General features: G+C 33.3%; 2 protein-coding genes across 8 annotated transcripts in view; both read left to right on the top strand.

Annotated features, from left to right (window-relative positions):
- Positions 1 to 15,541, top strand: part of LOC127728532 (E3 ubiquitin-protein ligase TRIM33-like) — a 316,221-nt gene that overhangs the window by 193,846 nt on the left and 106,834 nt on the right. The gene's annotated exons all lie outside the window — the stretch shown is intronic.
- LOC127728518 (solute carrier family 23 member 2-like) overlaps positions 1 to 15,541 on the top strand; it is a 68,398-nt gene that overhangs the window by 28,460 nt on the left and 24,397 nt on the right. For all 3 annotated transcript variants that reach the window (XM_052235937.1, XM_052235936.1, XM_052235935.1), the window contains exons 3-5: positions 9,666 to 9,806; positions 11,391 to 11,548; positions 13,801 to 13,889. In XM_052235937.1, coding sequence (XP_052091897.1) covers positions 9,666 to 9,806; positions 11,391 to 11,548; positions 13,801 to 13,889 — 388 coding nt within the window. The remainder of the gene's footprint in view (positions 1 to 9,665; positions 9,807 to 11,390; positions 11,549 to 13,800; positions 13,890 to 15,541) is intronic.

Below are 15,541 nucleotides of genomic sequence, written 5' to 3'. Positions count from 1 at the left end.
TGTTCTATTTTTAGCCATGGTGGCCATGTTTGTCGATGGATCAAAACTTCGGATACAATTTATAAACTAAATACCCTAAGGAACATTTAGTTAAAGTTTGAATTTATTTGGCCCAGTGGTTTCAGAGGAGAAGATTTTTGAAATAGTTTACGACGACAGACGACGGACGACGACGGACGCCAAGTGATGGCATAAGCTCACATGGGGCCCTTCGGGCCCCGGTGAGCTAAAAAGGCAGGATGATAGTTTAGTTAAATAAAAAAGTCAGGATAAACTAAAAAAAAAAAGGCAGGACCGAATAGAGTGAAAAATTAAAAGGCAGGACCGAAAAGAGGGAAAAATAAAAAGGCAGGACATCATTTTTCATCCTAGCCCCCCAATAAAAATCAAATGGTAGCTCCCTAATTCGAACATTTTAAAAGAAGACCACAAAGAATTTCGTTTGAATAATCTTACAGCACTCAAGGTATCTTTTACCGACGAAACATTTTAATATTTCTTAAATAGAGTAAGATAAGTGTTATGGGAAAAAATATGTTACATCATTCTTTTCGATTAAATCCCACAGATATATGTAGGTGTAGACAGTTGTTGAAAAGATTTATCAAGATGACTCAGCTGATGAACAAACATCACTGATGTTTCAATTTTTGTAAAACAAATCCGTCGTCGTCGTCCGTTAACTTGTACAAAGATCTTCTCCTCTGAAACTACTGGGCCAATTTAACCAGATTTAACCAAAACTGCCTCAAGTCACCCATTTTAGTAAAGCAAATTTGACTGGCAGTTTTTTGACCGGCAAAAATCTCAAATGCTGTTTGTCTGTAACTTCGACATATATTCCAAGTGAAACAATTTAATTAAACGTTTAATAAAAAATAAATCAAAATTAAACTACATGGGGGGTCATTCGGGGTTTTCCACATAGGTGCACCCAAAGGGTATCTTACTACAAATCCTTGATTCTTCTAAGTTTAGTTTAGCGATAATAAAAATGAGTACAGCAATAGAGAATGTGTCGAGATATATTCAGACAGCTTTAAGACTGTCAAGAATGTGTCAAGACATATTCAGACATTATTAAGAATGTCAAGAATATGTCAAGACATATTCAGACATTATTAAGAATGTCAAGAATATGTCAAGACTGATCGAGACAAATTCAAGACAGTCAAGAATTGGTCGAGACTAATCAAGACTTATCAGATGATACAGAAAGTGTTAAGAAATTTTTAGACAATTTTAATACTGTCAAGACAATTTTAATACTGTCAAGACACTTGTCACGAAAAATCAAGAACCTTATTAGACAAATTCATAATATGTTAAGAATTTTTAAAAATAATTCAGACAAAGAAAGAATGTCGAGTGAAAATGCATGCAAATTCAGACAAAAATTGGTCTTTTTGACTTTTGTAGTGTATAATAGGTACAGAGACACTTTAAATAGCAAAATGATCAGCAAGACAAGATCTAGAAACAAGTAAATATGGCTGAAATCGTGAGTTAACTCATAATCAGAGTAATTATCCTTTAATGACTCTTTTTTGTGTTTTGGGCAAAACTAAAGAAGATAGAGAGAAACCCTTAGTAGAAAAAAATAATCAGCAATACAAGATAAATAAAAAAAAAAAAAAATGATTTTTGTCATTAATTTTTCTAGCCCACAATAATGGCTAGTGTCCGTTGTTGAAAAAAATGAAAACAAAACGTTATGAATTTCATGCTTCCGAAGCGCTTTTCTGGATTTATCTTCATCAGGAACGCTTTAAGCCAAATATTTGAAGATGTACATTGACCTAGGTGAGCGACACAAGCTCTTTAGAGCCTCTAGATTTTTTTGCCATTATTTTCTATTCTGTAAACCCCATTCAGGCTCTCATGTAAAAGTTTTTTTTTGCCATTAATCTATTCTGTAAACCCCATTCAGACTCGCATTTAAAATGCTTTTTTACAGCGGATGTGACCTTGTGAGGTCATACCGGTGTTATGTTGCCGCAGAAATTTCCTTGCCGTTTGACTGATAACCGAACGTATTTCGTATAATTACGCGGATATTATCGAGTGCAAAATAACATTCCTTATCGCTAGTTATATACTAATTTCATCAATAAATGATCATGAAAATAATTTCTAAGAACATAGATAAATGTATGAAAATGTTTTGTCGTGAGGAATATATATATATATCAATAAAAATCATGGATACCGAAAATTTGTGTTAACGCATGCGGAAGAATATCTCGAGAACGTTTTGCAACAAAAGCGGGAAAATATGAATGCCTACTCAAATTCAATCTATTAGAAAAACGAATTATTATAGAAGAGTGTCCACCATGCACTTGCACTGCACTATCATTAGAATAGTAGAATAGAATGATATATAAATGGATGAAAATTTGCCTAATTAACTGGTGTACAAATATTAATATAATATATAACAACAAACCAGAGTATACTGATAACAAAAGATTATATCACTACAATTATAATAATTATTACGGTGAGGTTGAATTCCCTGTCAGTTATTCATCATCCACACAGGAACTGTCTCAGGTTAAGGTAAAACTATATCTATGTACCTTAACCTAACTTTCAGGTAAAGAGATGTGATTTTTTTTCTGAGACAAGTGCTTGTGACCATCCACCAGAACTTGCGCTCATCCGATGTTCAGTACTTCAGTACTTTGATTAGATAAACGCATACGGATAAATGATTGTAAGATTGCTTATATGCTAATTCACAGATGTAATAAAATGTTTGAATATTATGCAACATTGACGTCATAAGTGTGTGCTACATAGATTATCAACCCATCTATGGGTTTATACATCTATGGTGCTACTATCGCCATCTAATAAACGCCGATTGATCGACATAACCCGCAGAGATAGACGAAATCCCTCGTGATCTGACATTTGCATCATAACGTTTTCAATCACGATTTGTCCGTTTATGATGAATAAAAAAAAACTAAAGGGGAGTTGAATTTAATAGTGTACTGTAATGATCTAGCTTCTAGTTCTGATATTAAGAATATCAATGGATACTTTGGAACATCATGAACATATAAAGATTTTTTTTCGATTGAAATATCTGAAGTTCGTATATGATTATTTATGTTAACTACAAGACTTTAATTGCATCTTTTACCTAATAAAATATGATACCCTGATAAAATGTGATTCACTACTGGCTGTCCCTTCATATGATATGATACACTGGCTACTCCCTAGTAAAATGTGATACACTGGCTGTCCCCTCATGAAATATGATGACACTGGCTGTTTCCTTATCAAATGAGATACACTAGCTGTCCCGTCATAAAATATGATACACTGGCTGTCCCCTCATAAAATGTGATGTACTGACTATTCCCTCATAAAATGTGATACACTGGCTGTTCCTTCATACAATATGATAAACTGGCTATTCCTTCATAAAATCACGTGAAACACTGGCTTTTCTTTCATACAATATGATAAACTGGCTGTTCCTTCATACCATATGATAAACTGGCTATTCCTTTATAAAATCACGTAAACCACCGGAGAAGTTTAGAATACACACAGGTGTAATACTGTAAGGCAGTAGTATTGTAAGGTTTTGTCAAACAGAGATTAAAGTAATAATATCGTCCTAAACATGCATAAAACATAAGCCACTGGACGTTAAGCAAACAACAATCAATCATTTAAAGGCAAACTTAAACACGTGATCATATATACAATGCGAATATATATGTTTAAACTGTTTTAGGTCATTTTTTAGTAACAACAAACAAAAGAACTATGTCAATTGGACCTGCTTTGATACTATAACTGCCCTTGAATTTGTACTAGATAACATTTTTGTTCGCTAAGGAGATTCCGTATATCGTCAAGTTATCGGAATTCCAATGGGGACTGAATGTGCACCACTTATTGCGGACCTGTTTCTGTATTGTTATGAGTTACAATTTATGACTAAAATCAGCAAGGACCCTTCGAAACAACAACTGATACAAAAATTTAATAACACTTTTAGATATTTGGATGATATATTGGCTCTCAATAATGACGACTTCAGTATGTACACTAAGGAGATTTATCCTGCTGAACTGACTTTATATAAATCTAATACTAACAATGAGCACTGCCCTTTCCTGGATCCTGATATCTATATCGTAAACGGGAAGCTTAAAACCAAAACTTATGATAAAAGAGATGATTTTTCATTTCCTATTGTTAATTAACCATTTTTAGATGGTAACGTTCCCTTGTCACCATCTTATGGTGTTTATATATCTCAACTTGTTTGATTCGTTCGTGTATGTAACAACGTGTTTGATTTTAACGGAAGAAATCTCTGTATTACTGAAAAATTATTACACCAGGGTTTTTGATATCACAAACTAGTCAAAACATTTACTAAATTTTATCATCGGTACAAGGACATCATTCGTGAATATAAATCAACATGCAGACATTTTATACGTTCAGGTATTTCACATCCAATCTTTTATGGTAATATTCTATACAAAGCACAAAAATGTCGACATTCACCTCAAAAGCTAACCAAACCTTTAAACAGACTTATTCAGAAGGGATATAGTTACGATACTGTTGTCAGGTCATTTAAGATTGCATATTTTGGTATTAATATTGATTCACTCATAGAGTCTTTGCATCGGAAAGAAACATATTTATTCTAAAACCAGTTGTTGGCATGATATGTGTTATGTTCTTCTCATATATTTTATGATGGTATGATACTAAACCCCTAATGGGAGGGATTGTGCTTGATTTTCATATGATGAAGACATAATCTTTCAATCAGTTTAATTGAGGTCTGGAGCTGGCATGTCAGTAACTGCTAGTAGTCCTTTGTTAATTTATGTATCATTGTCATTATGCTTAGTTTCTTTTGTTACCTATTCTGACATCGGACTCGGACTTCTTTTAAACTGAGTTTTACTGTGCGTATTGCTGTGTGTTTATTTATTCTACATTGGCTAGAGGTATAAGGGGAGGGTTGAGATCTCACAAAACATGTTTAACCCTGCCGCATTTTTGCGCCTGTCCCAAGTCAGGAGCATCTGGCCTTTGTTAGTCTTGTATGTTTTTTAATTTTAGTTCATTTATATGTTTTGGAGTTTAGTATGACGTCCATTTTCACTGAACTGTAGTACACATTTTTGTTTAGGGTCCAACTGAAGCCCGCCTCCGGGTGCGGGATTTTCTCGCTGTGTTGAAGACCCATTGGTGGTCTTCGGCTGTTTTCTGCTCTTCAGTCGGGTTGTTTTCTCTTTGACACATTCACCATTTCCATTCTCAATTTTATCTTCATTCTCATACAGCCGCAGAAGTGATATCATGTGTGATACATCCGTTATATAAACGATATATAATAACGATATATTATACGATAATACAGTTTTGTAAAATAAGAATCACATTTCGTCTTACAATTTATAATAATATTTTAATTTCCCAATTAAACTGATCGCCCAGTGGCAGTGTAAGATGTGGTACCCCTTTTTGATACGAAAAGATATCAATTTTTTTGGCATAAAATCGTTTAAAATATCGCCACCACAGTAAGCTCGGCGCTAATTTGATCATTACTGTCAATTACGCTCCTTTTCTGCAAACCCAGGTTCTGGTGAAAGGATAACGATTACCAAAAAAGACTTGTCTAATAATCTTTATTCCGACCTTTTAGAATTGCTAAATGTGCATTCCTTTGATTTTATTTTTGTATTTAATCATGCCATATCCATTTAATGTAAATGTGTTTGTGCAAATGAATAATGTCTAAAAAGATGCCTTCGTTTCGTTGAACCTTTTCCAAGTATATTGGTTATAACTTAGTGTTTGCAATTATATATACATTTCCAGAGGACTGAATTTGTAAAAGTTTTTTTCTTAAGTTATGCATATTGTTTGACATGTATCACTATCTTTCAATTTCAAGCGGAATTAGGTATCATGCAAGGGAAGACAGTTTACTCTAACCAGAAACTAAAGACGAGAGGCCCAAAAATCATCTAATTTTGTTAAAACGGGCTGCCTTGCTTGTGTAATGTAAACAGAGCGGTGTTCACCGAGGCTACGGTAGGGGTTTTGCTCATTGATGAAGGTGTAATACCACCAAATTCAAAAAGGGTCGAAAAAAACATTCCCTTGAATTTGACAGTTGTATGAAATTAACCCTTGCATTTCATTGCAGAAAAAAAATTCTGAGTCATGAATGTATATCTTGTGTGTTTTAGAGCACCATTCTTTTTTATTTGGTGTTTCTATAAAATATTTTGGAAACTTGAGGCTACATGCTTACTAAAGCTTGTACACAGGAAAAAAGGGGTTAAAATTTGATTGGTTTACTTCCAGTGATGGTTTTTATCTTATATGCAATGAAATATTATGTGAAATTTTGTCTGTAGTACTGGACAGGATACAGTTTGACTCATGCCAAGTATTTCTTTATTAAAAAAAAAAGATAAATTCTGCACAATTTTTTGAAAAGGCAAATCTAACAAAGACTTATAAGGGAAAACAATGATGGTATTATTCCTGAAGGCCGTACGATTACCTGTAATAGTTATATTTTTGGCCTTTGGTCTATGGATTTTTCGTCATTGACCATCATACCACATACTTATAGTTGTTTGTCATTTAACCGTAATTCCCCCCTCCCCCCCCCCCCCCCCCCCAAAAAAAAAAGAAAGAAAAAAAGAAGAGAGAATACAATTTAAGTTTGTGACTCATAGCCTAATAATAGAAACAGAATCTTCCAAAATATAAAACTGCAATGACGGCGAAACTCCATTTGATTTTGGGGAGGGACGATTTGAGTTCCTATTTTAGAAATAAAAAGTGATACATCAATCATACTTAATTGAAGCAATTCTCTCATATTGTACAAAGATGTTTTGCAAAATCTGAGAGACCATGACCTGCAAGTCATACATACTTGAACAACAGGTTTAAGAAACCAACACTTTTCTCGGATACTGAATTGCGCAGTGATACCTTTATATCAAACAACCGTGCGTGATAGAATCACTGACAACTGTGACAAAATACTTTTAATCTACTACAATTTTGTGAAAAGTACAGTAAATTCTTTTACAAATTAAACTTATAAATAATAGATGTGCACTGGTGTGATCACTACCAAATCCCCGGTAACTTAAAACCCATGAAATCAGATTATATACTGACCGCCGAACCGATTCACATCATAATTACATTTATGTTTCATAAGAGTACGTACTTTTGATTGGATGGCGTTCCAAAATCAAATGTTATTTCTTATTAAGGTCAGGTTACAGTAAATGAGCTATGACACAAATTTTGTTAAAATTTGCATACAACTTTGGTTCGTTGAACTTTAACTGAATATCGAAAAAATTATGCATTTATCTCTTTTATATTCTGAAATAATAGTGATTGAAATCTTCCAAAAAAGGTGAATATTTGTATAGAAGGCACATCAAATCGCCGAAAAACGTTCTTAAATTTGTCTTTAAATCTATCAATCTCCATTTTCAAATCCATAAATTTTTCTTTAAAAACTATATGTTGTTGGTACATACATTTCCATTTTAATGATGTAAAATAATAATAGGGTCACCGACTTCGTTTTAACGGTATACATCATTCAAAATTGTGTTCTTATCTAGGTAAAAAAATACCACAAAACGTCGAAATAATCGTTGTAGGTCATAAAACGTCGATTTTTTTACGTTTTTCACTACAAACTAGTATGATAACTTAGTATCTTTAAAACTAAAATTTATATATCAACAACTAATAGTTGTTTAAGACAAATCTATAAATCTAAATTGTAAATTTGATGATTTTAAGACAAATTTAAGAACGTTTTTTGGCCGATTTTATTGTCTCGCCTTGACGGGAGTCAAAAAGCGAGACATAGGTATGCTGTTTCCGGCGTCGGCGGCGGCGGCGTCAACAATGTATAAGTTTGTGATTAGGTCTAGTTCATGGTATACCACTAGTGGTAGGTCAGTGATATTTGGTATGCAGTTGTATTAGCATTGGCACATCTCATTACCATGGAGATTATTTGGCCCCACCCCCTCAGTCAAGGTCTATTGACTTTGAAACTTTTCATAGTTTACATGTATTAGTTTGTGGTTAGGTCAATTTATGGTGAACCACTAGTGGTAGGTCAATGATATTTGGTATGCAGTTGTATAAAGCATTGGCATATCTCATTCCCATGGAGATTATTTGGGCCCGCTCTCTCAGTCAAGGTCTATTGACTTTGAAACTTTGCATCGTTTACATGTATTAGTTTGTGATTAGGTCAATTTATGGGGAACCACTAGTGGTAGGTCAATGCTATTTGGTATGCAGTTGTATAAGCATTGGCACATCTCATTTCCATGGAGATTATTCTGCTCCGCCCCCTTAGTCAAGGTCTATAGACTAAAAATTTTGCGAAGTTTACATGTATTAGTTTGTGATTAGGTCAGTTCAATGGGAACCATTAGTGGTAGGCCAATATTAATTGGTGTTCAGTTGTATAAGCATTAGCATATCTTATTTCCATGGAGAATATTTGACCCCGCCCCCTCAGTCATGGTCTATTTACTTTGAAACTTTTGCTCAGTTTACATGTATTAGTTTGGGATTTGATCAGTTTAAGATGAACTGCTAATGTTAAGTCAATGATATTTGGTACGCAAATTTATTTGCATTTGCAAGTATCGTTTCCATGGAGATTATATAGTCCCACCCCTGATCATGGTTCATTGACTTTGAAACTTTTACATAGTTTACAAGTTAATGTTTGTGTTTAGGTTTGTTTAAAGGGAACGACTTATAATAAGTCAATGGCATTTGGTATGCAGTTGTATTAGCATTGGCACATCTCATTCCATGGAGATTGTTTAGCCATGTACCTTCAGTCATGGTCCATCGACTTTGAATATTTGCATAACTTACATGTTAAAGTATTGCTATTCTAATTTCAACATTTGCATTATCAAAAATACAAAAAGGCGAGACATATCTCTGTGATAACAGTTTATGTGCTTTCTATACGAATGCTCGCCTATTTTTTAAGAATTCAATTAGTCATATTTCAGAAAATAAGAGTGAGAAATTCATTTTTTCCCCATTTTCATGTATAGTTCAACGAGCAAAAGTTGTATGCCAAATTTTACCCAAATCTGTGACATAGCTCATTTACTGTTCCTCGACCTTTAATGAAACATTCATGACTGCATATGCTTCCCATGACAACATCATGAAAATGCATTGGAAAACCAACCAAAGCCTGGTATAACTTGTAATTTCATGGCTGTAGCATAGTCCATATATATATATATATATATATATATATATATTTCAACAAGTCTCTGAGGTGTCCATAGGCGGCATGTTGCGGCATGTTGCAAGCCAACATTTCTGCCCCTGTCCATCAAATTTATTTTGCAGTTCTGAAACATCAGGACATCGTGACATTTATTTTACACGTGGCTGTCCAAATTGAAGCTTTTAAGAAAAATTCTTAGAATACATGTTTCCTATTCATTATACAAGTCTCACCAACTAAAATATAACGGTATAGTATATTTTTATCGTAACATATAAAAGCATTAGTCTTAACTGGTTGTTCTTAATGCTAAAATATTTTATTTTGTATTTCAAAGTCGGTCGTAGAGAAAGTAGAATTGCAGATCCAACCAAATGACAGTAAAGAAAAGGACGTGTCCGTAGTTGATAGCTTCAAACCAGTGTATGGTGTAGAAGATGTTCCACCATGGTATCTCTGTATATTATTAGGATTTCAGGTTTGTAGTACAGTTAGTTTAAAAATAAAACAGGCATCCGTTGAAAAACGCACATTTTCCCGCCTTTACAAATTATAGAAAAGTCTTAACAAACAATAACACCGAATAATTCTTGTTTCTTACAAACATATTATATCAAAGATCGATCAGTGGTACAAGTATTACCTAATAGAAGAATAAATCCCTCTCCTCGAGTAATAGTAAAAAAAAACGTTTGATTTATCTACCCTTTACACTTAGTAACCCCATTCTAAACTTGAAGAAGACAGATTGTAAAAACTTGTCTAACATTGCTTTATAAAAAAAAAATGGTCAACGTGGATACAAATATCTGTTTTTAAGGAAGAAACCTAACACACCGTTTAAAAAACCCCTCTTATTCACACTTGAAATTCCCTGAAACTGACACAACCAACATGCCCCAGATCTTTTTATTGACAACATATTTGCTATGTTTAGGGACGCGTTTTTCAGCCTACAATAGGAACCAAGTGCTTGCAGACTTGTTCCTTATTCTTACTTCAAACAGGTTCTTTTCGAGAAAAAAATGGAAGAATCTAGCATTATGATTCAACTTCAAACTCAGCTATATATAGATGATATCCGCGAAATGTCATAACTCAAAGTTTGATCACTTTTGACAGCATCGACCCAAATGAACTTTAAATTAAGAATACCACAGATACAGTTAAGTCTGCTTTTAACTTAAATCTCTGAATTGGCAGTGAGGGTTCGGTTAAGACCTAACTTTACAACAGAGATGGTTTCAATTATCCCATTACGAATTTCCCATTTCTGTGTAGCAAAATTCCAGGATTGCCTGCACATGGGATAAATATCTCCAAGTTTATATGATATTCCAGGTCTTGCGTTTCCTATAAAGATTTCCTTGATGGAGGGATACTGCTAACAAGAAAGAGGGGGAATATTATAAAGGGATAGTCAAACACATAAATTGAAAACGAACTGACAAATGCCATGGCAAAAACATAAAACGACTAAAAGACAAATAACAGTGTACAAAACACAACATAGAAAACTAAAACTGAACAAAACGAACCCCACCAAAAACCAGGTGGATCTCTGGTGCTCCGGAAGGGTATGCAGATCCTGCTCCACATCTGACACCTGTCAAGGAACCAAATGTGTCAAGGGCTTCAAAATGATAAAAAATAGTCTTCCCTTCGCTTTTACGTGTTTAACATACACCATCATGATTTGGTTGATCGTTATGGAATAGTTGAGTCACAGATGAATACGACTTATCACCGTATTTTCACTTGCAATGATTACCGTTCAAGGGCACCTTAGTTCACTCCATGTATTTGATTGGATCGTGTTGCTCTATCTGTAGTTTTCTCTGTACTGTTTTGTTATGGTAGTTTTTCATTTCGTCGTTTTGGCCATGGTGATGTCGGTTTTTAACAACAAGTTTTTCATTGCCTCTTTTGTATCTTCTCTCTTTAGTTATATATTTTTTTTTAAATCCTCTTTCTTCACTTACCTTATTTGGTCCGTTATTTTACCAGGAATCGACCATACTTCTTATTAATATTTTATTGATAAAGCAGTATTCATTTTCAGCACTACTTAACAGCATTTGGATCAACAATAACGGTTCCTTTTGTTCTGTATCAAGCCTTATGTATCGGAGAAGACGGTGTTGGACTCAGCCAGCTTATCAATACGATATTCTTTATGTCCGGGCTGAGTACCCTCTTACAAACCACATTTGGTATTAGGTAAGTATCCGTTTGTGGTTTGACAATCTCATTGTACCATTCCTTTACATCTGCTCTATGAATATCAGGTACGTATTCGAAGATGTAAGTAGAACTGTCCATGCTTTCTCTGTACCTCTAGCTCTATGTATATTGTTTATATAACCAACCCCGAAAAATGTATTAGGTTGGCAAGTTAAATGTACCAGCAAAATATATAATTTTATATGATAGTCATCTGTCGAGAGATGAACGGAAATTGGTTATATAATTATTATGTTTTCAAACAACCGTTAGACATTTCAGTGATGGATTCAGAGGGAGGTGTTCCCTTATAAAAACAAATGTGTAAATGCATAATTGTTTATCGTTATATCTCCATCTTTTCTTTTGCTTATTATGTAATAGCGATCCTTTTTTTTAAATCCTGTGAAACCGGAGAGCATGATTCTTCTTACAAAATCATCATTGTCTCCTCCGGGAATCGAACTCAGGACCTCTGTGTTACAAGGCAGCGCGTATACCGACTGAGCTAAAGAAGTACTTCCTTCAATCGACCGCTTACGGCTGACTAAGTATCTACTTATGAAGGGAAGCAATCCCGTCACATCTGGATACTCCACCGCAAAATTCTGATCTATAAACTGAATGTTGTTATTAAAGTCATGCCAGTACCGACTCACTGGCTGGTGAATAGGGTGATAGTACTTTCGGGACCTTAACAGTAAACCAGCAAGCAGCAGTAAAGATTCAGTGATAATAAAATAAATTATGCTACTGATTAGACACGAGTAAACAAATTGAATAAAGGTATGCATTAACCATAAAGACAACCTCGCAAACATCTTAAGTAGTCCAAATAATTATGACGTCTTGCAAGGCTATTTTGATTTTTTTTCTGTGACTAGGAAGGCGTCACAGAAAAAAATGATAAAATAGCCTAGGAAGGCGTCACAGAAAAAAAATTAAAATAGCCTTGCAAGACGTCATAATTATTTGGACTACTTAAGGTAGATTCATGGTATACCGCCATCTTGGATTGTACAATCTCAGTACAAAATTGGTCTAGTTATTTGCCCAAATCTGCAAATTTGGAGACAGATTTGCAATTTAATGGTTAGATTGTCTATTTATATAAAGAAAACTTTGTTATTTATTGTGATATTTAAAATATTTAAACAAATATCAAATTTTGTGTTTTGAGAATATTTTTTTTTCAAATAAGCCATTTAAGGGGAGATAACTCTTTTAGTAAAAAATATATACTGGACTGATAGGGATTTTTTTTATTTTTACTTGTAGCAAGAAAACAAGTTCGGTGACATCATTTTTTCTTTTTATTTTTTTAAAACATATTATAAAACCTTTCTTCTTGCAATTCATTTCAAAATTCTATCTCATAGAATTTTTTTTATGCACACAAATGTGTTTTTTCATGAACAATCTAACCAAATTTAGGCAATTTTCAACGACTCATAGCTTGGAAAATAGCACGGTGACCCATACTTTTTATTATATTTTTGAAAAAAGCATAGTAAAATCTTCCTTTTGGCAAAGAATAAGAAAATTCTGTCTCAAAAAGTATATACTTATGATCTACCTTAAGGAGTAGCATTTAGATATTATTGAAAATCAAAGATAGTGACAATGATAATTGCTGCATAATTTCATTGAACGAGGAAGGATCACTTCGTCGTAACGCTTTTTCACACAATGTCCAGTTTCTCCGGAATTGAATTCATACTCGAGGCTTTTTCAAAAAAGATCTTGAATCTTAACAGCAATTCACAGTGTAAAAGCTTCCAATGTGTACTTTGAGATTCTACAAAATGATGCCATATATGTGACCATATGAGGAAATTTTAAAAAGCTCATAGGTGGCACAAGGCATCAATTTTAATAGACTTTGGTAAAGTAGGATTTCTATGATAAAAGCCATCTTTTGTCCCCTGAAAAAATAATCATGTGAATTCTATTGATCAATAAATGATATAATCTGGACACTTTAGTGCCGTAATGTCATTTGTAATGTTATTGTGAAGTCATAAACAAATGGAAACTGACGTCAATATATTACCTAAATTGCCCATTTTGCCCATAGTTTTTTGGAAAATTTAGAAATTCAATATTCGTCAACGCTTTCCCCAGAAATTTAACTTCTACATATACATCTTTGTGGTGAGGTCATTTTCCATGTAATTATGTTTTCATATTTACACATGTCATATTATTATGTAAAAATATATTATATCATAGTTCATATCTATTTACAGGTTGCCTATAATTCAGGGAGCTACATTTGCGTTTTTGGCACCCACCACAGCTATACTTGAACAAATGGGGGAATGCTCTATGGTAAAAGGTGACAGTCATTATTTGATTAGAAGAAAAAATACATTATAATAAGATACTGAATGGTGTTAAAAGTTTAACAAACCTTTTAGATTTATTTTCTAAATATTCACATTTGTAATCAAAGTACTAAAGTACTGAACATCGGATGACCGCAAGTTCTTGTGGATGGTCACAAGCACTTGTCTCAGAAAAAAATCTGTATACCTGAAAGTGAGGTTAATGTACAGATATATATTTTTTTCTGAGACAAGTTCGTTCGTGGATGATGAATAAATGACAGGGAATTCAACGTCACCGTAATAACTATTATATTGTAGTGATACAAATCAATATTATTAATTCGTATATTTTAACTAATTTGATTCGTTCAGGGATAGTCACATGTTAAACTATATTTTCGAAGGTAGAGAGAAAACGGCGGATAGCAAAAAGCATATTGCACAGCAAAAAGCATATTGCACGGTTATTTTTAGAATATCTAAAAACCGATATACTTTGTGACGTCATGTTATGAATTTCATGATATTGTTAAAAGTTTTATAAAAAATATCTATGATCGATTATTTGAAGAAAAAAAATCTTCAAATACATAACATGTAAAAAAAAAACATCAAAAAAGTAAAATAAATAACAACTAATCTGTTGTTATGTCTAGGACACAGTATGATATCTATAAAATTACAACAAAATCAAATGACGATTTTGATACAAATATGGTCGGAAATTAATAATATAACAATTATAGCCTATTTATGAGGTCAATACAGGATATATCGACCCAAAGAAGTATATCGACCTCGGACTTCGTCCTCAGTCAGTATACTTCTTTCAGGTCAATATATCCTTGAATTGACCTCCTACAAAGGCTATAATTGTATAATATACTCTGGTTTGTCGTCATGTATATGTTGTGTACAAGTTATCATTTTGTACAAATTATAATTTGTACAATTTTTTTGTACAAATTATTATTTGTATTTTGACTTTGTACAAATTGTAATTTGTACAAAAAGTGCTTGTACAAATTACAATTTGTACAAAATTTGACTAAAATTTATTATAACTTGTACAATAATTTATAGTACGGATTTTGTTATAAAAAACATTGATACACAAGGTAGAATCTTTATTCAATGACCCCACAATAAACCTTATTTAAAAAATACAAAAATAGTTCTGTATCATTTGTTTGAGCATGCGAGTGAATTATGGCATTGGGAATTGCACAACATCTTTTCCTTTTTACATTTACATTTAAAAGTGCTTCACCATTTTTAAAAAAAAAAAAATTAACTGCTTCACGTAGCGAAAGTTGAAGCTCAGGAATCGTAGCTGAGAATTAAGATGTGTCCTTAACAGCTTAAATTTGACTTCATGATAAATATCCTGTTAAAAGTCCTACAGCTGTTACAATGCGGTACCCTATTCTCAAGATTAAAATAGTACACCTCAGATATCTCGAAGATCTTTTTGACACGATCATACTGAGGAATTTGTATAATGATATTCATGACCCCCACCCCCCACAGCAAGTTCTGATAATTTCCATTACGTTTTCTTGCTTAGATATTCGGCTTGGATCTTTTAAAAAATACGACTGTTCGCAGGTTTCGGTTAAATGTGCGCGAATTCATTTTACAGGTATTAAAATTAGTAAAG

This window comes from Mytilus californianus, unplaced genomic scaffold (genome assembly GCF_021869535.1).
Source record: "Mytilus californianus isolate M0D057914Y unplaced genomic scaffold, xbMytCali1.0.p SCAF_2, whole genome shotgun sequence".
Lineage (NCBI taxonomy): Eukaryota > Metazoa > Mollusca > Bivalvia > Mytilida > Mytilidae > Mytilus > Mytilus californianus.
This window is presented reverse-complemented; position numbering and strand designations above follow the sequence as displayed.